Here is a 25,254-nt window from a genome sequence, read left to right as displayed (position 1 = left end):
GAGGACATCTCTGGATGGGATGCATCTGGGTTTCTGCTATAGCTTGTGCTCTCTTGTCAGCATGATCATGTCCCCCTTCCACCTGCCCCAGCCACTGTCCCTCTCCCACCCAGAGCAGCAGAAACGGCTGGTGAGAAAGGTGGATTACAGGCCCAGTTCTGCCACTGCTGAGCCCTATGAATGTGACCTATACCCCCTTTGATTCCTATCTGCATATTGGGAGCAATAGGTACCCATTGTGAAGCTCGAAAGAGAAATGTCTGTGAAAAGGCTGTGAGCAGGAGAGAGAGGGTGGAAACCAGCCTGCTGGGCCGTGTCCACGGACCCTGGAGTGGGGCCACCTGCTTGGTTTGTCAAATTGTAGACACGATCCCATCCAGGCCTTTGCTTTCACTGATGAAGAAACTGAGATGCAGAGAGGGTGGGGCACCTGTTTAGAGTTTACGAAGTGTCCCCCCCGCCGTTATCTTTCTTGATCATGTAAGAATCTAGTGAGGCAAGGCAGGGCATTACCTTTCTCTCCATTTTATCATGTTATATATGAGGGAACAGGACTGCTCAGTAGCTGGGGGCCTTGCCCAAGATCCCCAAGTACTGGGGAGCCCCAGGGAGGCCTTGGGGTGTGGTAGTGTTCCTGCTTCAGCCCCACCCTACTGCTCCCTACCAGGATATACAGGAGGTGCAGGGCTACGTGCTCATCGCCCACAACCAAGTGAGACAGGTCCCGCTGCAGAGGCTGCGGATTGTACGAGGCACCCAGCTCTTTGAGGACAACTATGCCCTGGCTGTGCTAGACAACGGAGACCCTCTGGACAATACCACCCCTGTCACAGGGGCCTCCCCAGGAGGCCTGCGGGAGCTGCAGCTTCGAAGCCTCACAGGTGGCCTTCACCATCATTAAAACTTTCTCTTGGTTATTCAGAGCTGACCAGGGTCACAGCTGACCATGGGGAGGCTTTTTTATGTGGATTAGAAATGGTGTCCTCTCTGCTGGGCATGGTGGCTCACGCCTGCAATCCCAGCACTTTGGGAGTTGAGGCGGGTGGATCACCTGAGGTCAGGAGTTTGAGACCAGCCTGACCAACATGGAAAAACCCTGTCTCTACTAAAAATACAAAATTTGCCGAGTGTGGTGGCGCATGCCTATAATCCCAGCTATTTGGGAGGCTGGAGCAAGAGAATCCCTTGAACCCAGGAGGCGTTGGTTGCGGTGAGCTGAGATCGCGCCATTGCACTCCAGCCTGGGCAACAAGAGTGAAACTCCATCTCGGGAAAAAAAAAAAAGAAAAAGGAAATGGCGTCCCTCTAGACAGATACAGGCAGAGCCCAGGAAGACGCCCTCAGAAGATTGGAAAAAGATTCCCCGTCTTCCTAGGAAGGTGCAGCTTGCATAGCACACATCATTCAATCATAGAATGCAGGCTGGGTTTTTGCCCCAACTTGGCTGAGTGAAGTGTACAGTGAACAACCCGTGTCACTGTTTGGTGGCCTGGAGCCAACTGTGCCCAGAGTCTGGGTGCCATGTGTTTTGCCTGCAGGGTCCCATTTCAGTCACGCTGCAGTCCTGTCAGGAAAGAATCAGTGACTCTCATTCTACAGATGAGATAAGGGACAAAAGTTACGTAGCTAGTGAGTGATGGTGCTGGGTTTCGGACTCCACGGTCTCTTAACCACCAAGCAGCGTGCCCAGAGTAGAGGTGAGAGGGAAGGAGAAAGCTGCGGTCCACGTGGGCGTCTGGACCTAGCATGGACAGCTCACTCCTCCCTGGGTCTCGCTTTGTTCATGTTGTGGGGGTGGTGTTGGTGGGGCTCGAAGATGCCGAAGATCTCTTCTCTCCTCCCTGGGAAACCGGGCGGTTGTTTAAAAGGCCCGTTCCTGTCTTAGAAGGCATGAGGGCTCCAAGGGAGGCAGAAGGTGACTGAAGGAGAAAGGATCCCTGATCATTGCTCACCCCACAGAGATCTTGAAGGGAGGGGTCTGGATCCAGCGGAACCCCCAGCTCTGCTACCAGGACACGATTTTGTGGAAGGACATCTTCCACAAGAACAACCAGCTGGCTCTCACACTGATAGACACCAACCGCTCTCGGGCCTGTAAGCTATGCTCCTCCCTGCTGCTCCTTCTCTCGTACAGCCTGACCCCAGCCCCAGACTCCTGACTTACAACCCAGCACCCGCCCGCCACTGCCCCAGCTGCCTACACCACCTATTTCCTCCCTCTCCATCCCTCCTGCCATCTCTCTGTGCCTCTTCATCTCTGACTCTGGGGTTCCCTGTCCCGTCTCCCTCTGCCTCTAGGTGGTGCCTCTGGTTTGGGGGCCTCTCTGCCTGTTAGGGTCCCTCCCTTGCTGTGCAGTTGGCCTTGTGGCCTCTGCTGCTGTTTGTGTCTCTCTCCATTGTTAACCTGTCCTCTTGCTGTTAGACATCTCTCTCACTGCCTCTCTCTGGTTCTGTCCTCAGGCCACCCCTGTTCTCCGGCATGTAAGGGCTCCCGCTGCTGGGGAGAGAGTTCTGAGGACTGTCAGAGCCGTGAGTCTCAGGGAGGCCTGGAGTCAGGGGAGGGGAGGGCCAGGGCAGGGTAGAACACAGGTGTCATATAGGCGACAAGGGAGGGGTGGGATAACAGGTTTGGGATGTCTTCCCTGGGGTAGATAGTCTCCCTAGAAGGTGATGCTGATGAGGGTCTAGTGCCCAGGGTGCCACTCAGCCCTCATCCTGCCCTTTGCCCAACAGTGACACGTACTGTCTGTGCCGGTGGCTGTGCCCGCTGCAAGGGCCCGCTGCCCACTGACTGCTGCCATGAGCAGTGTGCTGCCGGCTGCACGGGCCCCAAGCACTCTGACTGCCTGGTATGTGCCTCTGCCTTGTGCCTACTGTGCCCTATTCCCCAGGATGCAAGGGGTGGGTACCCTGCCTGGTACTGCCCTATTGCCCCTGGCACACCAGGGAAAAACAGCAGTGACAACCAGCCACCTGTCCCCCCAGGCCTGCCTCCACTTCAACCACAGTGGCATCTGTGAGCTGCACTGCCCAGCCCTGGTCACCTACAACACAGACACCTTTGAGTCCATGCCCAACCCCGAGGGCCGGTATACATTTGGCGCCAGCTGTGTGACTGCCTGTCCCTGTGAGTGACAGGGAGAAACACGGCTTTCATCGTTTGGTGGGGAGGTTGGTTTCTGTAAATGGGAGCATATGGGGAGCACTGTCTGCACCTTGCTTTGGGAGCCAGTCATGACAGTTCCTGCCAAACTGCCTTGTTCTTTCAACAGCTGTGGGGCAGGTGGCAGTAAGGAGAGGCAGCTAAGAGCCCAGACTTGGGAGCCAGACTGCCTGGGTTTAAAACCTGGCTCTATCACTTATTAGGCACGTGACCCTTGTGCTGTGCCTCAGTTTCCTCATCTGTAAAATGGGGGCAAGAATAGTCCCAGCCTCATAAGGTGGTTATAAAATTGTTTGAAGGCCGGGCGCGGTGGCTCAAGCCTGTAATCCCAGCACTGTGGGAGGCCGAGGCGGGTGGATCACGAGGTCAAGAGATCGAGACCATCCTGGTCAACATGGTGAAACCCCGTCTCTACTAAAACTACAAAAAATTAGCTGGGCATGGTGGCGCGTGCCTGTAATCCCAGCTACTCAGGAGGCTGAGGCAGGAGAATTGCCTGAACCCGGGAGGCGGAGGTTGCAGTGAGCCGAGATCGTGCCATTGCACTCCAGCCTGGGTAACCAGAGCGAAACTCTGTCTCAAAAAAAAAAAATAAATAAAATAAAAATAAAATAAAATTGTTTGAGTTAATATTTGTAAAGCTCTTAGAACAATGTCTGCTATGTACTAAGTGCTCCTAAATGTTAGCTTTTATTCTATAGTCTGGCTACATCATCAGTTTTACCTTTTATTTTTATTTATTTATTTTTTAGACTGAGTTTAGCTTTACTGCAGTGGCACGATCTCGGCTCACTGCAACCTCCGCCTCCTGGGTTCATGCTATTGTCGTGTCTCAGCCTCCTGAGTAGCTGGAATTACAGGCGCCCACCACCATGCCTGGCTAATTTATTTTTTTTGTGATAGAGTTTTGCCTTGTTGCCAGGCTGGAGTGCAGTGGCGTAATCTTGGCTTACTGCAAACTCTACCTCCTGGGTTCAAGCAATTCTCTGCCTAAACTTCCCGAGGAGCTTGGATTACAGGCGCCCGCCACCACACCTTGCTAATTTTTTTTTTTTTTTTAGTGGAGACGGGGTTTCACCATGTTGGCCAGGTGGTCTCGAACTCCTGACCTCAGGTGAGCCACTCGCCTTGGCCTCCCAAAGTACTGGGATTACAGGTGTGAGCTACCGTGCCTGGTCAATTTTTGTATTTTTAGTACAAATGGGGTTTCAACAAGTTGTCCAGGCTTGTCTTGAACTCCTGACCTCAGGCAATCCACTTGCCTTGGCCACTCAAAGTGCTGGGATTACAGGCATGAGCCACCTCACCTAGATTTTTTTTTTTTTTTTTTTTTTAAGACAGAGTCTAGTTCTGTTGCCCAGGCTGGAGTGCAGTGGTGCAATCTCGGCTCACTGCAACCTTTGCCCTCCGCATTCAAACTATTCTTGTGCCTCAGTCTCTAGTAGCTGGGACTACAGGCATGCCCCACCACACCTGGCTAATTTTTGTATTTTTAGTAGAGATGGAGTTTCACCATGTTGGCCAAGCTGGTCTCAAACTCTTGACCTCAGGTGATCAGGGATTGCAAAGTGCTGGGAGGACAAGTGTCAGCTGTCGTATCCGGCCTAGATCAGTTTTATTTAACAGCTCATCTGTTTTCTAATGAGCATTTATAGACTGGGCTCGGACCTGGGGAACCTCTTTCCTCCTCTCACAGGAACAGGAGTGGGCCTTCAGGTCTTGGCTGATTGTGTTGGGAAGAGAACAAAATGTAGAGCCAGGCCAGGTGCAGTAGCTCATGCCTGTAATCCCAGCACTTTGGGAGGCTGAGGTGGGTGGATCACGAGGTGAGGAGTTCGAGACCAGCCTGCCCAACATGGTGAAACCCTGTCTCTATTAAAAATACAAAAATTAGCCAGGTGTGGTGGCATGCGCCTGTAGTCCCAGCTACTTGGGAGGCTGAGGCAGGAGAATCGCTTGAACCGGGGAGGCGGAAGTTGCAGTGAGTCGAGACTACGCCATTGCACTCCAGCCTGGGTGACAGAGCAAGACTCTGTCTCAAAAAAAAAAAAAAGAAAAAAAAAAAAAAGAAATGTAAAGCCAGACCATTTGGGTTCAAATCCTCATTCCTCCACTCACTAGCACAATGACCTTGGATAATTTACAGAGCGCTCTGCTTTGGGTCTCCCTTTTTGCAAAATGGGAATCTCACAGTGCTGATCCCATGCGGTTGTTGTGAGGAGTGAATGGGTGTCAGGTGCTGGTGCGTGGTAGGGCATTTAAGTATTGGTTGATATTATTCTTCTTGCACCTGGGCATGGTGACACTGCTCATGGTGGTGCACGAAGGGCCAGGTACGTGGATACATGTTCCCGCTCTCCTTAGACAACTACCTATCAACGGACGTGGGATCCTGCACGCTTGTCTGCCCCCTGCACAACCAAGAGGTGACAGCAGAGGACGGAACACAGCGGTGTGAGAAGTGCAGCAAGCCCTGTGCCCGAGGTACCTACTCTGTCCCTCTGTGCCTGCAGCCTGGCCCAGCCCACGTTTTCCCGTCTTTCCTCAGACCCTCCTGGAACCCAGTCCTTTCCTTCTACTCTCTCTACCCCTGGCCCGCCTCAGCCCTACAAGCATCCCTATATCCTTTGTCAGCATGGGGAGGGGCCTGGACCCTAAGGCCCATGTGGCTGTTGACCTGTCTTGGTGTGAAGGCTGAGACGGCCCCTTCACTGCCCACTTCCACCCCTCAGTGTGCTATGGTCTGGGCATGGAGCACTTGCGAGAGGTGAGGGCGGTCACCAGTGCCAATATCCAGGAGTTTGCTGGCTGCAAGAAGATCTTTGGGAGCCTGGCATTTCTGCCGGAGAGCTTTGATGGGTAAGAGTGGGCACGATGGCCCTGAGACTGTGTCAGGGCAGACAGAGTCCTGAGGACCCAGATGTGGCAGCATCTCTGGGGGGTGGCAGGAGACAGAAGTTGTCGGCGGGGTGGGTGGTGGCTGGGGCAAGAACATACAGGAAGCAGATGGGAGACCAGAGGGAGCAGCGTCTTTGGGGTGGGGGTGGTTATTTTTGTAAAGGACATGCTATCCGTGAACAAGGACTTGTAAGGAGGTCAGACCATCTAGATAAAGCAAAATTCCCTTTGAGTTCATAGCAGCTTTATTCAAAATATCCCCAAATTATAAAAAACTCAAATGTGCATGACTTGGTGAAGGGCTAAACAAGCAGCAGTGTATCCATTTGGTAAAATTCTACTTAGCAACAGAAGGAGATGAACTACCGATACAACATGAATGAATCTCAGACACATTACACTGAGCAAAAGAAGCCAAGATTCCATACTGTCTGATCCCCTTTATGTGAGGCTCTGAACACACAAAACCACTCTGTGGTGGGAGAGATCAGAACGGTGGCCGCCCTAGGGTGTGGGGGGGCCTCAAAAGGGAGGGACACAAGGGACATTTCTGGGGTAATAGAAATGTTCTGGGTCAGGCATGGTGGCTCACGCCTGTAATCCCAGCACTTTGGGAGGCCGAAGAGGGCGGATCATGAGGCCAGGAGTTCGAGACCAGCCTGACCAACATGGTGAAACCCTGTCTCAGCTAAACATACAAAAATTGTCCAGGCATGGTGGTGCGTACCTGTAATCCCAGCTAGCTACTCAGGAGGCTGAGGCAGGAGAATCGCTTGAACCTGGGAGGCAGAGGTTGCAGTGAGCCAAGATCGTGGCACTGCACTCCAGCCTGGGCGACAAAGCAAGACTCTGTCTCAAAAAAAAAAAGAGAAAGAAAGAAAAATGTTCTGTATATTGAATGGGGTAGTGGATACATGAGTGAATGCTTTTGTCAAAACATCAAACTGTATGCTAAGAGTCTGTGCATTTTATTATATATAAGTTATACTTCAATAGAAGATGAATTGGGGCCAGGCACAGTGGCTCACACCTGTAATTCCAGCACTTTGGGAGGCTGAGGCAGGAAGATCACTTGAGGTCAGGAGTTCAAGACCAGCCTGGCCAATGTGGTGAAACCCCGTCTCTACAATAAAAAAATTAGCCAGGCTTGGTGGTGTGCGCCTGTAGTCCCAGCTACTTGGGAGGCTGAGCCAGGAGAATTGCTTGAACCTGGGAGGTAAAGTTTGCAGTAAGCTGAGATTTTGCCACTGCACTCCAGCCTGGGCAATAGAGTGAGACCCTGTCTAAAAAAAAAAAAAAAAAAGAATCGGGCCAGGTGTGGTAGTGCACATTATAGGCATTGGCTCACGCCTGTAATCCTAGCACTTTGGGAGGCTGAGGCAGGAGGATTGCTTGAGCCCAGGAGTTCAAGGAAACATAGTGAGATTCCCATCTCTACAAAAAATAGAAAAAATTAGCCAGACATGGTTGTGTTCACCTGTAGTCTCAGCTACTAGGGAGACTGAGGTGGGAAAATCACCTGAGCCTGGGAGGTGGAGGTTGCAGTGAGTTGAGATCATGCCACAGTACTCTAGCCTGGCTGACAGAGTGAGACCCTGTCTCAAGAAAAGGAAAAAAAAGAAAATTCTCTTTCATGCTTCCTTTACCTCCGCTCTCCATTCCAGAGGGGATCAGGGTTAACAGTGTGTCTGTTCATCTAGATCATTTATGCATCGGTAGACACACACACAGTGAAGTGTGGTTTTCAGCGTTTTGGTGGGGAGGTTCGTTTCCGTAAATGGGAGCATATGGGGAGCACTGTCTGCACCTTGCTTTGAGAGTCAAACTGCCTCGTTCTCTCAATAGCTGCTGAGCAGATGGCAGCAAGGAGAGGCAGCTAAGAGCCCAGCCTTGGGAGCCAGACTGCCTGGGTTTGAAACCTGGCTGTACTACTTACTAGGCATGTGACCCTCGTGCTGTGCTTCAGTTTCCTCATCTGTAAAATGGGGCCAAGAATAGTCCCAACCTCATAAGATGATTGTACCACCGCACCTGGCCAGATGATTATAAAATTTTTTTTTTTTTTTTTTTTGAGACGGAGTTTCGCTCTTGTTACCCAGGCTGGAGTGCAATGGCGCGATCTCGGCTCACCGCAACATCCGCCTCCCGGGTTCAGGCAATTCTCCTGCCCCAGCCTCCTGAGTTGCTGGGATTACAGGCACGCGTCACCATGCCCAGCTAATTTTTTGTATTTTTAGTAGAGACGGGGTTTCACCGTGTTGACCAGGATGGTCTCGATCTCTTGACCTTGTGATCCACCCGCCTCGGCCTCCCACAGTGCTGGGATTACAGGCTTGAGCCACCGCGCCCGGCAATTATAAAATTTGAATGAGTTAATATTTGTCAAGCTCTTGGAACAGTGCCTGGCAGATACTAAGTGCTCCCAAATGTTGATTTTTATTATGTGGTCTGGGTGGCTCAGGGCTTTGTTTAACAGCTCCCCTATTTACTAATAGACATTGAAATCATGTTCCATTTTCACTCTTACAAACAGTTCCACCTCGTATGTGGCTCTGGGAACACAGGCCAGTGTCTCCCTAGGCCACATTCCTAGAAATAAGATTTCTAGATCAAAGGATAAATACTGTTTTCATAGATGTTGCCAAACTAAGGCCTGGACTTTGAAGTCCAGGATGGGAACAGCCAGTCTGGATGGGCAAAGGGTTTGAGGGAAGGCATTCATGGTGGGGAGTGGGCTGGCACACCCAGCGCTGGGAGTGATGTCCAACCTGTTCCTGGCCCTGCTGACTCCTCCTGATTCCTCCAGGGACCCAGCCTCCAACACCGTCCCCCTACAGCCAGAGCAGCTCCAAGTGTTTGAGACTCTGGAAGAGATCACAGGTGGGCTGTCTTTGTATCCTGCTCTGCAGGGGCTGGGAGTCCTTGTCATGTCCCCAACCCCCTCATCTCACCCTCTGCCTGCAGGTTACCTGTACATCTCAGCATGGCCAGACAGCCTGCCTGACCTCAGCGTCTTCCAGAACCTGCAAGTAATCCGAGGACGAATTCTGCACAAGTGAGCACTGGGAAAGAGGGGGCCTGGTAGGGGAGGAGTCCCAGGGAGGAGTCCCTGTGGGAAGCTTGGGGCCTGGGGGAGTACTCCTGTTCCCCTGGGACATAGCAGTAGCCTTTCTGTGAGAGTTTGCAGAGTGTGCTGGGGGCGGAGGAAGATGAAGGGAGCCTTTGCTGACTGTGAAGGGCGTGCATTCTCCCATAGTGGTGCCTACTCGCTGACCCTGCAAGGGCTGGGCATCAGCTGGCTGGGGCTGCGCTCACTGCGGGAACTGGGCAGTGGACTGGCCCTCATCCACCACAATGCCCGCCTCTGCTTCGTGCACACGGTGCCCTGGGACAGTCTCTTCCGGAACCCGCACCAAGCCCTGCTCCACACTGCCAACCGGCCAGAGCACGAGTGTGGTAAGACAGGGAGCCCAGTGCGTACTCCCCATCTGCCAGCACATAGGAGTGCCCACGGGGCCCTGGCAGCAGCGTTCTTGGACTTGTGCAGGCTGCCTGTCCCTGTGCGCCCTCTTGACTCAGCTCTGGCTGGCTTGGCCTCTTGGCATGGCTTCTCTAGCTGGGTCCTACCTGCCTTGGCCTCCTTCCCTCCCCCTCTATTTCTGAAATCTCATAACTCTTCCTCTTCCTACATCTGCCCCACCTGTCCTCACCCCTGCAGCCCAGAGCCATGCCCACAGCCAGTTCCCTGATTCACTTGGACCTGGGGCCTCCCCCAAAAATCCCCTGTGGCCTCTTCCTCCTCACTGCAGTGGGCAAGGACCTGGCCTGCCACCCTCTGTGTGCCCGAGGGCACTGCTGGGGTCCGGGGCCCACCCAGTGTGTCAACTGCAGCCAGTTCCTTAGGGGCCAGGAGTGCGTGGAGGAATGCCGAGTACTGCAGGGGTATGCGGGGCAGAGGAGAGGGGCGGCTGGAGGGGTGCAGGGGGCCACTCTCAGACCCCCTCACCACCGTTTCTTCTCTCAGGCTCCCCAGGGAGTATGTGAATGCCAGACACTGTTTGCCGTGCCACCCTGAGTGTCAGCCCCAGAATGGCTCAGTGACCTGTTCTGGACCGGTGAGCTGCTGGCAGGCTCAGAGCTGGGTGGAGGGAGGCAGCGAGGGGGCATTGCCAGGGACTTGGCAGGCTGGTGAGACGCGGCAGGGTGTGCTGTCTGGTAAAATATCCCTGGAGAGGGCGCAGTGCTCAGACCTGAACAAGCAGCAGGGTGGCAGGAGCGGGGCCCTTCAGACTATGAAAAGTTCCCGAGGTCTGTGTTCGTGGCTGTGGCTGTGCTAGGTGGTTAGCCCTGCGGGCTTAGGTGTCAGACTACCTGGATTCAGATCCAGGTCCTGCTTCCAACCTTGTTTTTTTCATTCCTAAAATGGGTATTGTAATAGTAGCTGCCTTGCTGGGGTGTGGCGAGAATGAAATTAAACAGGGCTTGGCACAGCGAAGCACGGGAAAGGCTTTCTACGCAGCAGTGACTGTGGTTACTCGCTGTTACACCTTAGGTAATGCATTTTCCTCTCTGGGTGCCTCCCATTCTCCGGCTGAGTCCCCGCCCAGGATCCAGCTTGGAGGAGGGCCCTGAGGGAGGGGCCACAGAGACTGGGTGAAGAGCAGGAGTGTTTGTCCCAGGGGCACGGTGAAAATCGCTGTTGTGTAGCTGTGGGAAGCAGGAAGGGAACCCAACCAGGGGCCTGATCCTGCTGCTCTGGGGGTGTCAGTGTCAGCCCCCCACAAACCTTTTCTGTCCCCACCAGGAGGCTGACCAGTGTGTGGCCTGTGCCCACTACAAGGACTCTCCTTTCTGCGTGGCCCGCTGCCCCAGCGGTGTGAAACCTGACCTCTCCTACATGCCCATCTGGAAGTTTCCAGATGAGGAGGGCACATGCCAGCCTTGCCCCATCAACTGCACCCACTCGTGAGTCTGAGGGTCTTTTCTGCAGAAAGAAGGACTTTACTTTCAGGGGCCTTTCTGGGGCTCTTATAAAAGGGGGCCAACTCTCCCTTTGTCATATCTTGTTTCTGATGACAAAAGCAACACATTGTGAAAATTGTAAAATTAAAACATGAAATATAAGTTAATGTCGGCCGGGCGCGGTGGCTCACGCCTATAATCCCAGCACTTTGGGAGGCCGAGGTGGGTGGATCACGAGGTCAAGAGATCGAGACGATCCTGGTCAACATGGTGAAACCCCATCTCTGCTAAAAATACAAAAATTAGCTGGGCATGGTGGTGCGTGCCTGTAGTCCCAGCTACTTGGGAGGCTCAGGCAGGAGAATTGCTTGAACCCAGGAGGCGGTGGTTGCGGTGAGCCAAGATTGTGCCATTGCACTCCAGCCTGGGTAACGAGCGAAACTCTGACTCAAAAAAAAAAAAAAAAAATTAATGTCCTAGCAGTTCTATCCTCACTGTTAATAATTTGAATTATTTTCCCTCTAGTTATTTTTGTCTGTGCACATTCTAATATGTATACATATAATATATATGTTAGCATGTATTAATATTATTCTCCATCTATTTTTATCTGTGTACATTCTAACATATATATATATGTATGTGGGGTTTTTTTGTTGTTGTTTGTTTTTTTTTGAGATGGAATTTCACTCTGTCACCCAAGCTGGAGTGCAGTGGTGTGATCTTGAGTGCCACCATCGCCGGCTAATTTTTGTATTTTTAGTAGAGATGGGGTTTCACCGTATTGGCCAGGCTGATCTCTAACTCCTGACCTCGTGATTCTCCCGCCTTGGCCTCCCAAAGTGCTGGGATTACAGGCATGAGCCAGCCACTGTGCCTGGCTTGTTTTTTTTTTCTTTTGAGATGGAGTCTTGCTCTGTTGCCCAAGCTGGAGTGCAGTGGTGCGATACTGGCTCACTGCAAACTTCACCTCCCGGGTTTAAGCAATTCTCCTGCCTCGGCCTCCTGAATAGCTGGGATTCCATGCCACCTCACTTGGCTAATTTTTGTATTTTTAGTAGATGGGGTTTCACCATGTTAGCCAGGCTAGTCTTGAACCCCTGACCTCAGGTGATCTGCCAGCCTCAGCCTTCCAAAGTGTTGGGATTACAGGGGTCAGCCACCATGCCCAGTCACATATTTATTTTTACCAAATAGAATCATAGACCATACCTATTGTTTGCAAATTGCTTTCTTTTTCTCATTTTCCAGAAACTTGCAGTGTTTTTCCATGTTCAAACATGGTGATCTACCTTATTCCTTTAATTTTTCTTATGTAGTTGTCTTTACACATGAAACACATGAATACATCCTTGTGATAAACATTTTCAGTAACATAAAAGTATAAATGTTACAAAGCTAACGGGCCCTTTCACTCAACTCCCTGCCCACCCAGCCTCTCCCGTCCCCTGGGGGAGAACCATCACATTGACTTGTGTGTTCATCCTTCTGGGGTCTTCTCTATATGCCTTCATAGACATAGTACATTTATATTAGGTCAACTCAAATAAGATTGCTGTTTGTTTGAACCAAAAATGGTCAAGAGGCTGGACATGGTGACTTACACCTATAATCCCAGCACTTTGGGAGGCTGAAGCAGGTGGATCACTTGAGATCAGGAGGTCGAGACCAGCTTGGTCAACATGGAGAGACCCCATCTCTACTAAAAATACAAAAATTAGCCAGCTACTCGGGAGTCTGAGGCAGGAAAAAACCCGGGAGATGAAGGTTGCAATGAGCCGAGATCATGCTGCACTCCAGCCTAGGGGACAGAACAAGACTCTGTCTCAAAAAAAAAAAAAAAAAGGTCAGGAAACAGCAATTTTATGTAGTTCCACTTATCATCAGATTTGTGTGCATGTACATTTTGTGATGTACATGGGAACATTCTCTGCATACTGTTCTGCACTTTGCTTTCCCCACCACTTGTGGTATCCTTTCTTGTGAGTACAGACGGATCTACCAGCTTTATTTTTTTAAATTACTCAACCTGTAACATGGATGTAATTTTGTTTTTGAGAGATATTGAGTTTGTTTCCCTGTTTTCAGTTTATTGCAATTGAGCTCCATAAAGTGACGGTCTTGTGTATGCCCCCTAGTGTCCACGTGTTGGCATTTTTACAGTATATAGTGCTGGCAATATTTATCACGAGGATATATTCATGTGTTTCAATTTAAATACAATTAAATGAGAAAAATTAAAAGATTATGGGTCCGGGCCAGGCACAGTGGTTCTTGATTGTAATCCCAGCACTTTGGGAGGCTGAGGCTGGCGGATCACCTGAGGTCAGGGGTTCAAGACCAGCCTGGCCAACAAGCAAAACCCCGTCTCTACTAAAAATACAAAAACTAGCTGGGTGTGGTGGTGTGCACCTATAATCCCAGCTATTCTGAAACACAAGAATCGCTTGAACCTGGGTGGTAGAGGTTGCAATGAGCCGAGATTGCACCAGTGCACTCCAGCCTGGGGAACAGAGGGTAACTCTGTCTCAAAAAAAAAAAAAAAAAAAAGAGAAAAGTCCAGATCCATATGGATCCTAGATCCAGAACACGGTGTTAGAACATGGAAAAACACTGCAAGATTCTGTAAAGTGAAAAAAGCATTTGCAAACAATATGTACAGGTGGAGCTGCTGAGTCATTGACACTAATAGTTGTTACCAAACCGTTCTCCGAGAAGTTGCCTCAGTTTACCCTGGGATTCTCCTATGGAGGGAAGAGTTGAGCTTTCAGACTTGACGCACTTCTGGGTGCCCCTCCCCACTTTCTACCCACCACAGGCCACAGGGATCTGGACCCATATTCTTTTATTTTCTTTCTTTGAGACGGAGTTTCCCTCTGTTGCCCAGGCTGGAGTGCACTGGTGCAGTCTTGGCTCACTGTAACCTCCGCTGCCCAGGTTCAAGCAATTCTTGTGTCTCAGCCTCCCAGGGATTACAGGGCATGCTGGTTCCTTGGCTGGGGAAGGAATCTCCTTGTGGGGTGCTAGAAGGAGCACTGATGGCCTTGAGCCCAGTTTCTGCCTTTGTCAAATGGGGATAATGATCCAGCCACACCCCTCCCAGGGTTGTTGTGAGGCTGGAACCACCCAAGAGGGTGGTTCCCAGAATTGTTGATGAGACTCTTTTTCCTGCAGCTGTGTGGACCTGGATGACAAGGGCTGCCCCGCCGAGCAGAGAGCCAGGTTGGCCTGGACCCCAGGATGGACCCCCCATTGCCCTTCACTCCCCCACTGGATGCTGAGTGATCACTGCTGTAGGGAGGGGACCCCCTGACATATGTCCCTTCCCATCCACTCTTCCACTGTGGAACCTCCTGTCATTTTCCACTTCAACAAGTGACAGAAGACCTGCTCAGGTGCTGGGGGGAGGGGGCTGCAGGGAAAGATGGCTAGGAAACCCATTATCTCCCTACCCTGGAGTAACTGATAACTTGTGAGGGACACAGGTAAAGTTCAGTTCCTTGAGACTCAAGGTAGACTGAGAAGAGTGAAGCTGCAGTGCTGAGGGAGCGATGGTAACTGGGGACAGCAGGAGGCTTCAAGGAGGAGGTGGCTTTTGAGCCAGGCTTTGAGAGAGGAGCAGGTATTGCATTTGCATTTAGGTGGAAAGCACTGGGGGCAAGGTGACACTGGAGTTGCGAGGCATCAGGAAGTCCAGGATGTGTTCAAAGGTTCTGGTGTGGGGGGCTGTTGAGTAAGCACAGGAGTAAGGGGGTCAAGTTAGAGTCAGAGTAGGGCCCCACCTGGAGGGCATAGGGCCTGATCCCCAAGCCACAGGGTTGGACTTGGCTATCTGGCAAGCTGGGGAGCTTTGGGAAGGACTTTAGAGAGAAAAACAGACCCGAGTCTGTCCTAGGCAATCATCTGTCCATGAAACGAGCATGCATTACAGGTTTGGTATGTGCCAGACCCTGTGCTAAGCAAGGGAGTGTGGAGGGGACAGGATGACAAGAATATCGGGTCAACACCCAGGAGCTCCATCTAGCCCAGGATGAGCTATCTTTTTTTTTTTTTTAAGACGGAGTCTCACTCTGTTATCAGGCTGGAGTGCAGTTGTGAGATCTTGGTTCACTGCAACTTCCACCTTGTGGTTCAAGCGATTTTCATGCCTCACCCTCCTGAATAGCTGGGATTACAGGCACATGCCACCACACCCAGCTAATTTTTGTATCTTCAGTAGGGATGGGCTTTCATAGTTTCCCTGTGTTGGCCAGGATGGTCTCAATCTCCTGACCTTGTGATCTGCCTGCCTCAGCCTCCAAAAGTAGCGGGATTACAGGCACAAGCCACCGCGCCCAGCTGGATGCACTATCTTTTTACTGATTGATTGAAACAGGGTTCTTGCTCTGCAGGCTGGAGTACTATGGCACAATCTCAGCACACTGCAACCTCCGCCTCCCGGGTCCAAGTGATTCTCCTGCCTCAGCCTCCTGAGTAGCTGGGGTTACAGGTGGGCACCACTGCGCCCAGCTAATTTTTGTATTTGTGGTAGAGACGGGATTTCACCATGTTGGTCAGGCTGGTCTCGAACTCCTGACCTTGTGATCCACCCACCTCAGCCTCCCAAGGTGCGGGGATTACAGGCATGAGCCACTGTGCCTGGCCTGTTGTCCATTCTTAAATGTGGTGGTGCAATCACAGGCTAAGTGAAGCCTTGACCTCCTGGGCTCAAGCGACCCTTCTGTAGTAGCAGGGACTATGGAAGCATGCCACCACACCTGGCTAATTAAATTTTTTTGTGTGTGTATAGCCAGCGTCTTGCTATGTTGCTTAGGCTGGGCTCAAGTGATCCTCCTGCTTTGGCCTCCCAAAGTGTTGGGATTACAGGTGTGAGCCACCATTCCTGGTGATGAGCTGAGTCTTAAAAGATGACCCTGTGGAGAAATGGTGGTCCAGGCTGAAGGAACAGCCTATGCAAACACTGGGAGGTGTGAAAAATCATGACTTGCTGGTGGAAATTTTGGCTAGAACATCAAAATCATCGGGTGATTCCTATACCCATGCAGCAGTCAGAATCTCTGGGGGTGGGGTCCCAAAATTTCATGCATATAGATGGTCCCCTATTTATGGTTATATTACTTAGGATTTTTTGACTTTACATTGGTGGGAAAGCAATAATATACAGTCAATAGAAACTCCCTTGAGTACCCATATAGCCATTCTGTTTTTCACTTTCAGAATTCAATAAATTATATAACCAGGCATGGGGGCTCACACCTGTAATCCCAGCACTTTGGGAGGCCAAAGTGGGAGGATCCCTTGAGGCCAGGAGCTCAAGACCAGCCTGGGCAACACAGTGAGACCCCACTTCTACAAAAAGTAAAAAAATTAGCCAAGTGTTGTGGCGCCTGTCCATAGTCCCAGCTACTTGGGCAGCTGAGGTGGGAGGATTGCTTGAGCCTGGAGGTCAAGGCTGCAGTGAGCCATGATCTCACCATTGCACGCAGCCTGGACAACACAGCAAGGCCCTGTCTCAAAAATAAATAAATAAATAACAGGAGCTATTTAACACTTTATTATAAAATAGGCTTTGTGTTAGATGGTCCTGCCAGCTTTGTGTAAGCTGCTGGCGGTGTAACTGTTCTGAGCACATGTAAGTCAGGCTGAGTCTTAAATGCATTTTCAGTTTCAACTTACAATTGGTTTATCAGGATGCAGTCCTATGGTAAGTTGAGGAGCATGTGTGTTAACAGTCTCTTTAGTGATTTTTACACTGTGAAGTTTGAAGCCCTAAGCCAGAGCCAAGGGCAAGAGCACAGAGAATCTGGAGATGTGGGGAGGGTTCTGATTGCCTACAAGGAGTTTGAATTTTATTGTGGAGGCAGTGGGGAGCCAGGGCAGGTTTTAGAGTAGGAGAGGGTCCAAGTGTGTGGGTTACCCTTCTGACTTCCCTTTCTACATGCTAAATACTTTCATGTCCCCCGTGGGCCCCTTCGTCCCTCCCACCCCAAACTGGCCTGTATTCCCTGACTCTGGCTCCTGTCCCCAGCCCTCTGACGTCCATCATCTCTGCGGTGGTGGGCATTCTGCTGGTCATGGTGTTGGGGCTGCTCCTTGGGATCCTCATCAAGCGACGGCAGCAGAAGATCCGAAAGTACACGATGAGGAGGCTGCTGCAAGAAACGGAGGTGAGGCAGCCTGAAGGCCTCCCAGCCCTCGTGGGGTCTGCACTGGCCCCCGGCACTGACCCACCACCCCCTCATCCCAGCTGGTGGAGCCGCTGACACCGAGCGGAGCCATGCCCAACCAGGCACAGATGCGGATCCTGAAAGAGACCGAGCTGAGGAAGGTGAAGGTGCTTGGATCCGGAGCTTTTGGCACAGTCTACAAGGTCAGGGCCTGGGCCAGGTCCTGGGGTGGGCAGTCCCAGAGGATGGGGCCAGTGCCTGGAGGGTTGTGGTCGGCAGTTCCGGAAGGGTCAAGAGCCGGAGGCAGTGTTTGGGGGAAGGCTGTTACCGAAGGGAGGGGGTGGGGGGCAACCCCCAGGGTGGGGAAGGAGGTTTGGAGCACAAGTAACATCTCCTGGAAGGTAGGCAGGATCCGCCCATGCTCTTCTCACTCACATCCTCCTCTTTCTGCCCAGGGAATCTGGATCCCTGATGGGGAGAATGTGAAAATTCCAGTGGCCATCAAAGTGTTGAGAGAAAACACATCCCCTAAAGCCAACAAAGAAATTTTAGACGTAAGCCCCTCCAACCTCTCCTGCTGGGAGGACAGGAAGGACCCCATGGCTGCAGGTCTGGGCTCTGGTCTCTCTTCACTGGGGTTTGGGGAGATATGACTCCCTCAAACCTAGACTCTTTTTGGAGACAGAGTCTTGCTCTGTCACCCAGGCTGGAGTGCAGTGGCCCGATCTTGGCTCACTGCAATCTCCGCCTCCTGGGTTCAAGCAGTTTTCATGCTTCATCCTCCTGAGTCGCTGGGATTACAAGCACCCGGCTAATTTTTGTATTTTTAGTAGAGACGGGGTTTCACCATGTTGTCCGGGCTGATCTTGGAGCCATCATAGGCTGTGGCTTGTGACGGTTGGGAGGCTGTGTGGTGGGTGGGGGTGTGTGGTCCCTGTACCCTCTCAGCGTATCCTTGTCCCCAGGAAGCATACGTGATGGCTGGTGTGGGCTCCCCATATGTCTCCCGCCTCCTGGGCATCTGCCTGACATCCACAGTACAACTGGTGACACAGCTTATGCCCTATGGCTGCCTCTTAGACCATGTCCGGGAACACCGAGGACGCCTGGGCTCCCAGGACCTGCTGAACTGGTGTGTGCAGATTGCCAAGGTATGCACTTAGGGCACCTGGGCTCTGCGCAGGTCACTTTGGAGCAAGCTCCTGTATCCACATGGGGCTAGGAGGGGGACGCTTGCTGGGCATGTGGCCAGGGCCAGGCCCTCCCAGAAGGTCTACCCGGGTGCTTCCCATTCCAGGGGATGAGCTACCTGGAGGATGTGCGGCTCGTACACAGAGACTTGGCTGCTCGGAATGTGCTGGTCAAGAGTCCCAACCACGTCAAGATTACAGACTTCGGGCTAGCTCGGCTGCTGGACATTGATGAGACAGAATACCACGCAGATGGGGGCAAGGTTAGATGAGGGAGCAGGGGAGGCAGGGTGGAGTGGGTCTGGCCCCTGGGAGGACTCTGAGTGGCCACCTCCCCACCATATCCAGCTGAAGGACTTCCTCTTCTGCCCTCCAGGTGCCCATCAAGTGGATGGCATTGGAGTCCATTCTCCGCCGGCGGTTCACCCACCAGAGTGATGTGTGGAGTTACGGTGTGTGGTGGGGAGGGGTGGGTGAGGAGCCCTGGCTGGAGGGAGGATGAGAACTGGGATGGGGAGAATTTTGGGGCCACCTCAGCATGTGGAGGGAAAGAAGCAGCTGCCTGTGCCCCGCCTTGCAGGGTCTATGCACTAACCAGAATTAGAGAACGACCGGGTAGGTTCTGTCTCCTGACTTCACATCTCCCCCCGTTGCCATGGTGCAACGATCCTGGGCAGAACCTCTGGCTCAAGACACTAAAGCTCCTGCTGGCCCTCCCACCCCTGACCCTGTCTCTGCCTTAGGTGTGACTGTGTGGGAGCTGATGACTTTTGGGGCCAAACCTTACGATGGGATCCCAGCCCGGGAGATCCCTGACCTGCTGGAGAAGGGGGAGCGGCTGCCCCAGCCCCCCATCTGCACCATTGATGTCTACATGATCATGGTCAAATGTGCGTGGCTGAGCTCTGCTGGCCACTTGGAGGAGGGTTGGAGGTCCCAGGTGGAGGAGCCCACAAGGGGCATGGGAGGGAACCAGGATGTATGTTGACCCAGGAGCTCTGGTATTTTAAAAGGAGCCTCAAAACCTCGTATCCCTTTTATGGTCAAAGTCCAGAGCCACTCTAGAGGAACAACCAGAGAACCTACTGTACAAAATTAAGCTGGGCACAGTGGCTCATGCCTGTAATCCCAGCACTTTGGGAGGCTGAGGTGGGAGGATCTCTTGAAGCTAGGAGTTCAAGACCAGCCTAGCCAACATAGTGAGACCCCGTCTCTACAAAAACTAAAAAAAAGTTTGCTGGGTGTCATGTGTGCCTGTAGTCCAAGCTACTCGGGAGGCTGAGGCAGGAGGATCACTTGAGCCCAGTTTAAGTTTGCAGTGAGCTATGATTGTGCCACTGAAATCCAGCCTGGGCAACAGAGCAAAAAAAGAAAAAAAAAAAAATTAAAAGGGAAATTAGTAGAGGTGCCCAAAGTTCTGGCCGAAGAGTCTAGTACTACTTCTTTACCACCCGGGGCTGTCCCCTTGGGACTGTCTAGACCAGACTGGAGCGGGAGAGGGAGGGGAGAGGCAGCAAGCACACAGGGCCCGGGACCGGCATGCTGACCTCCCTCCTGCCTCAGGTTGGATGATTGACTCTGAATGTCGGCCAAGATTCCGGGAGTTGGTGTCTGAATTCTCCCGAATGGCCAGGGACCCCCAGCGCTTTGTGGTCATCCAGGTACTGGGCCTCTGTGTCTGCTCCCTGCCTATGGCTAAGAGCACCCTCCTGCAGAGGGTGGGAAGGGGAGATGACTCCAGCGTGCCAGACCCCTCACGGAAGGCTGCATGCTGGGCTAGGGAGGGGCCACCATCCCTCCTCTCCTTCTCCTGCAGAATGAGGACTTGGGCCCAGCCAGTCCCTTGGATAGCACCTTCTACCGCTCACTGCTGGAGGACGATGACATGGGGGACCTGGTGGATGCCGAGGAGTATCTGGTGCCCCAGCAGGGCTTCTTCTGCCCAGACCCTGCCCCAGGTGCTGGGGCCATGGCCCACCACAGGCACCGCAGCTCATCTACTAGGGTCAGTGCCATCGGTCACACTGTGTGGCTGTTTACTTCCCCCAACCCCAGTGGACTAGGGTCCCTTTCTCTGATGTTCCCTCAACTGTCACCTCTCATGGAGACCCCATTATCCCTACAAAAAATTCTTACCACCTTCCAACCTCTGTGACCCCATTCTCTCCACGGTGACTGTGTCATGTCCCAAAGGTGACCTCTGTTTTTCTTCTATGACCTTGTCACCTCCCATGGAGTCCCCATCCCAGATCCATGAGTGATCCCCATCATGACATTTTTTCTTGTCCCCAGAGTGGCGGTGGGGACCTGACGCTAGGGCTGGAGCCCTCTGAAGAAGAGGCCCCCAGGTCTCCACTGGCACCTTCCGAAGGGGCTGGCTCCGATGTATTTGATGGTGACCTGGGAATAGGGGCAGCCAAGGGGCTGCAAAGCCTCCCCCCACACGACCCCAGCCCTCTACAGCGGTACAGTGAGGACCCCACAGTACCCCTGCCCTCTGAGACTGATGGCTACGTTGCCCCTCTGACCTGCAGCCCCCAGCCTGGTATGGAGTCCAGCCTCAGCTGAGAGACTTATGGGCGGGTGAGGTGGGGACCCTCAGTCCAGGGTCCACTGTGGGGGCAGAGGGAGTAGCAGGGACACTGGGGCTCCTCCCCCTAACAGGTCCTCTTCTCTTGCCCTTTTAGAATATGTGAACCAGCCAGATGTTCGGCCACAGCCCTCTTCGCCCCGAGAGGGTCCTCTGCCTCCTGCCCGACCTGCTGGTGCGACTCTGGAAAGGCCCAAGACTCTCTCCCCAGGGAAGAATGGGGTCGTCAAAGATGTTTTTGCCTTTGGGAATGCTGTGGAGAACCCCGAGTACTTGGCACCCCGGGGAGGAGCTGCCCCTCAGCCCCACCCTCCTCCTGCCTTCAGCCCAGCCTTCGACAACCTCTATTACTGGGACCAGGACCCATCTGAGCGGGGGTCTCCACCCAGCACCTTCGAAGGGACCCCTACAGCAGAGAACCCAGAGTACCTGGGTCTCGACGTGCCAGTGTGAACCAGAAGGCCAAGTCCGCAGAGGCCCTGATGTGTCCTCAGGGAGTGGGGAAGGCCTGACTTCTGCTGGCATCAAGAGGCAGGAGGGCCCCCTGGCCACTTCCAGGGAGGCTTCCTGTGCCGGGAGCCTCTCCTAAGGAAACTTCCTTCTGCCTGAGTTCCCAGGTGGCTGGAAGGGGTTCAGCCTGGTTGGAAGAGGAACAGCACTGGGGAGTCTTGGTGCATTCTGGAGCCCTGCCCAATGACTCTAGAGCCCAGTGGATGCCATGGCCCTGCCTGGCCCTTTCCTTCTAGATCCTGGATACTGGAAGCCTTAGGGAAGCTGGCCTGAGAGGGAAAGCGGCCCTAAGGGAGTGTCTAAGAACAAGAGCGACGCATTCAGACTGTCCCTGAGACCTAGCACTGCCCCCCATGGGGAAGGAGCAGCAATGGTGTCAGCATCCAGCCCTTGTACAAAGTGCTTTTGTTTAGTTTGTACTTTTTTTGTTTTGTTTTTTTAAAAGACGAAATAAAGACCCAGGGGGAGAATGGGTGTTATATAGGGGGGGTGAGGGGGGTCCCTGGGGTTGGGGGAGGGATGGCCCTTCACACGCACTTTCTCCATTTGTAAATGTATTTCGGAAACTGCTGGGCACCCGCCTATGTTTGGGGGTGGCTCTGCACCATCTCTTCCTGCTCACCTTACACTCAACTCTTTTCCTGGAGGGAGTGGCTGGGAATCTTCAGGAAACTTGGATGATGAGGCACCTCATATCCAGTTCCCCAGCTTCAGGGTAGCGGGGGGATTAGGAAGCTCGATTTGGATCTGAGAGTCCTTTGATGACCAGATCATTCTTAGAACAAACTAATTCCTAAGGCCACTCACCAGAATGGGGTTGTTTCCTCCTTGTGGGAAAGGAGGGTAGGGTGGGGGCCGTATCTATCGTGGGACTCTCTTTCCTTGCCTTGGCTATGCCAGAGGAGCTCACTGACCTAAGGAGTAGCTGTCCAGAAAGTCCACCCAGCCAGCACAGCCACCCTGGCGGCACAAAGGCTGGGCTGGCCTGATTTCTGTGCCCCACCACATTCCTAGACTGGACATATAAAAACACATACTAGTTAGCATTAGTGTTGGTAGTGCTACTTTATTGCCAATAGCTGACACTGCACTGGAGTAGGGGAGAATAAATAAGATCTACTGTGACATGGTACAGGTGTTACCAAGCTGGAGAGAGGGCTGGGCTTGCGTGGGCACTTATCCTGGGAAGCGGGTATAAGGTGGCTGGGGAAGTGTCCGTGGAGAGTATCTCTCTCCTGCCCCCAACACCATGGAATCTTCTATTCCTTCTGTGAACTCAAAGGGGCAAAGTGGAGGCCAGGGTCTCTTTGCTAAGGAGCTAAGTACAGGAAAGTGGTAGGGGGAGCTCCCAGCAGGACCACAGGGGAGACCAAGACTCGAACCCCAGAACAGAGCAGGAACCCAGTCTGTGCAGTCACAGGATGATGCAGGGAGGACGGCTGTTGGTGATCTTTTCTAGGGGTTCTCCGTTGCTGGCTCTTCGGATGGCCTCAATGAGCTAGCGGATAGAGATGCAGAATGGCAGGATGTGCTGTTGGGGTAGGTGACCCAGAGGTCCTCCCAACACTGCAAATACTTACATCTTTCTCATAGGGAAAGCCCCCATTCTCCAGCTTGGAGAACACCAGTTGTCCATTGATCTCTATCTCAAAGGTGCCTGGTAAGAAATCAACAGATGAATAAATGGTACACTGAGAACACAGGCAGAAGTCAGGAGTTCCTCCAAAGGGATCCTCTGACCACACAGGCTTTTTCAAGTCCCCCATCAGTCCCACTGGATACTCATTTGTAGCTCCTTAAGCCACTCCCCCACCCTGAGTCAACTCCAGGGAACCTGAGGGAGGCCTCACCTGTGTGTCCCCAACAATACTCAATAAAGGACCCCTCCCCTCCAACTCTGCACGATTACAGTCTAATTGATTTTTCTCTACAGGCCTCCTCTGTGACCCCCCCGACCTATGGAAGGGAGCTCATGTTGGCTGGACATTTTCCCAAATGCTAGGTACTGCGGGCACTTTACATAAACCAGCCAATTTCAGAGCTAGAAAGCGGGAGAGCTGGGATTTAGAGCATAGACTGACTCAGCACGTGTTCCGCGAGCCTCACCTGTGCCCCCCAGGCGCGACTCGATCTCAATGCCCGGATACTGCTCCTTCACAGCACTGGCCAGCTCCAGGTAGGTCGCCTCGAAGCCGCAGGGTTCACTGGGGAGAAGAGATCGGGCTGGGCTGGGGATTCGGGGGTGGGGCCTCCCGTGGACCAACCTCCGTCCAGCCCGCGGGACCAGGTTGCGGGCCCTCCAGCCGGAGCCACTCACCAGTACTCCACCACGATGTGGACTCCACTGCCCGGCTCGACCTCCCCGGGAAGGGGCGCTACGGACGTCTGCGCCGGCTCCCCGCTCATTGCTGCCGGCTCCTCGCGGGGCCCTGCTTCCGGGTGTGACGCTCGCCGCGGGCACGTGACGGGGCGGGGCCTCTGGAGCGGGGCGGGGCCGAGCGTGGCCTCTGGGCGCCCCCTGCAGGCCTCGGCCACTGCTACGTTTTGACTTCGTAACGCGGCTCCGGAGCTCACACCCTGTTTAGCGACTGGGAGGACCGGTCTGGACCCTACTTCCCTGGCCCGGGCTCCCGGAGTACCGGGCTTCCCCACTCCAGGTGTCCGCCGGACTTTATAACTTCATTTACTCTAATGGACAATCTCAGACTGCAAAGCACTTTTTAGTTTACAAAAGAAAGAGAAAGTGGTGGGGCAGCCATCCTGGGGCTGGGGGCGGGTGTGGCTGATGTATGAAATAGCTGACATTTTCTCTCTAACATGCTGATGACACTTGTTTGTTTTGAGACGGAGTTTCGCACTTGTTGCCCAGGCTGGAGTGCAATGACATGATCTCGGCTGACTGCAACCTCCGCCTCCAGGTTCCAACGATTCTCCTGCCTCAGCCTCCTGAGTAGCTGGGATTACAGGCTTGTGCCACCGTGCCCGGCTAATTTTGTATTCTTAGTAGAGAGGGTTTCACCATGTTGGTCAGACTGGTTTCGAACTCTTGACCTCAGATGATCCACCCACCTTGGCCTCCCAAAGCGCCGGGAGTACAGGCATGAGCCACCGTGCCCGACTCAGTATTTATTTTTATTTTTTTAGTGGAGACAGGGTTTCACCATGTTGGCCAGGCTGGTCTTGAACTCCTGACCTCAGGTGATCCACCCACCTCGGCCTCGCAAAGTGCTGGGATTACAGGTGTGAGCCACCAAGCCTGGCGATGATGGCATTTGAAACCACCCTGTAGTTATATAAACAAGTGTTTCTGACCCCAATGCTCGAAACTGCTTTTTCCAGTCTCACAACCACCCCTTCCTGCACTGGAGAACCATAAATGCTCTTCAAGCTCTGTGCCCCTGTCAGTTCCTGCGCATCCCCTTCTCATCCCAGCCTCTCACTTCGGGGCTAGTGTCATTCTCATTTTGCAGCTCGGGAAATGGAGGCTGCCCAAGTCCTCAATGCCTTTTCCCTGCCTGCAGTACCACTGTGGTATTCTAACACACCACATACTCTGGTGCCCCTTTAGGCTATTCAATTATTATTATTATTATTTTGAGACAGAGTCTCGCTCTGTCACCCAGGCTGGAGTGCAGTGCACGATCTCGGCTCATTGCAACCTCTGCCTCCCGGGTTCAGGCGATTCTCCTGCCTCAGCCTCCTGAGTAGCTGAGATTACAGGTGCCAGCCACCATGCCCAGCTAATTTTTGTGTTTTTTTTTTTTTTTTTTTTTT

General features: G+C 52.9%; 2 protein-coding genes across 4 annotated transcripts in view; one reads left to right on the top strand and one right to left on the bottom strand.

The window, feature by feature from the left end:
- Positions 1–22,046, top strand: part of ERBB2 (erb-b2 receptor tyrosine kinase 2) — a 43,560-nt gene extending 21,514 nt beyond the window's left edge. For 2 of the 3 annotated variants that reach the window (XM_032279207.1, XM_032279205.1), the window contains 25 exons: positions 668–881; positions 1,960–2,094; positions 2,461–2,529; positions 2,734–2,849; positions 2,986–3,127; positions 5,528–5,647; positions 5,896–6,022; positions 8,868–8,941; positions 9,026–9,116; positions 9,318–9,517; positions 9,871–10,003; positions 10,086–10,176; positions 10,866–11,026; positions 14,198–14,245; positions 17,052–17,190; positions 17,271–17,393; positions 17,646–17,744; positions 18,156–18,341; positions 18,488–18,643; positions 18,757–18,832; positions 19,124–19,270; positions 19,944–20,041; positions 20,197–20,385; positions 20,673–20,925; positions 21,068–22,046. In XM_032279207.1, coding sequence (XP_032135098.1) covers positions 668–881; positions 1,960–2,094; positions 2,461–2,529; positions 2,734–2,849; positions 2,986–3,127; positions 5,528–5,647; positions 5,896–6,022; positions 8,868–8,941; positions 9,026–9,116; positions 9,318–9,517; positions 9,871–10,003; positions 10,086–10,176; positions 10,866–11,026; positions 14,198–14,245; positions 17,052–17,190; positions 17,271–17,393; positions 17,646–17,744; positions 18,156–18,341; positions 18,488–18,643; positions 18,757–18,832; positions 19,124–19,270; positions 19,944–20,041; positions 20,197–20,385; positions 20,673–20,925; positions 21,068–21,423 — 3,543 coding nt within the window. In that variant the 3' untranslated portion in view covers positions 21,424–22,046. The remainder of the gene's footprint in view (positions 1–667; positions 882–1,959; positions 2,095–2,460; positions 2,530–2,733; positions 2,850–2,985; positions 3,128–5,527; positions 5,648–5,895; positions 6,023–8,867; positions 8,942–9,025; positions 9,117–9,317; positions 9,518–9,870; positions 10,004–10,085; positions 10,177–10,865; positions 11,027–14,197; positions 14,246–17,051; positions 17,191–17,270; positions 17,394–17,645; positions 17,745–18,155; positions 18,342–18,487; positions 18,644–18,756; positions 18,833–19,123; positions 19,271–19,943; positions 20,042–20,196; positions 20,386–20,672; positions 20,926–21,067) is intronic. The other variant, XM_032279206.1, reaches the window with a different exon arrangement.
- A 480-nt stretch (positions 22,047–22,526) lies between these two features.
- Positions 22,527–23,939, bottom strand: MIEN1 (migration and invasion enhancer 1). Its single transcript, XM_032279226.1, has 4 exons — positions 23,798–23,939; positions 23,587–23,684; positions 23,061–23,137; positions 22,527–22,978 (listed from the first exon to the last, which is right to left on the bottom strand). The coding sequence occupies exons 1-4, from the start codon at positions 23,884–23,886 to the stop codon at positions 22,895–22,897; spliced, it is 348 nt and encodes a 115-aa protein (XP_032135117.1). The 5' UTR covers positions 23,887–23,939; the 3' UTR covers positions 22,527–22,894.
- Between the last annotated feature and the right edge of the window lie 1,315 nt (positions 23,940–25,254).

Source organism: Sapajus apella, unplaced genomic scaffold (assembly GCF_009761245.1).
Source record: "Sapajus apella isolate SASKATOON/1434 unplaced genomic scaffold, GSC_monkey_1.0 scaffold12, whole genome shotgun sequence".
NCBI classification, from domain to species: Eukaryota; Metazoa; Chordata; class Mammalia; order Primates; family Cebidae; genus Sapajus; species Sapajus apella.
The sequence above is the reverse complement of the archived record's forward strand: the minus strand, read 5'-3'. Positions and strand labels throughout refer to the sequence as shown.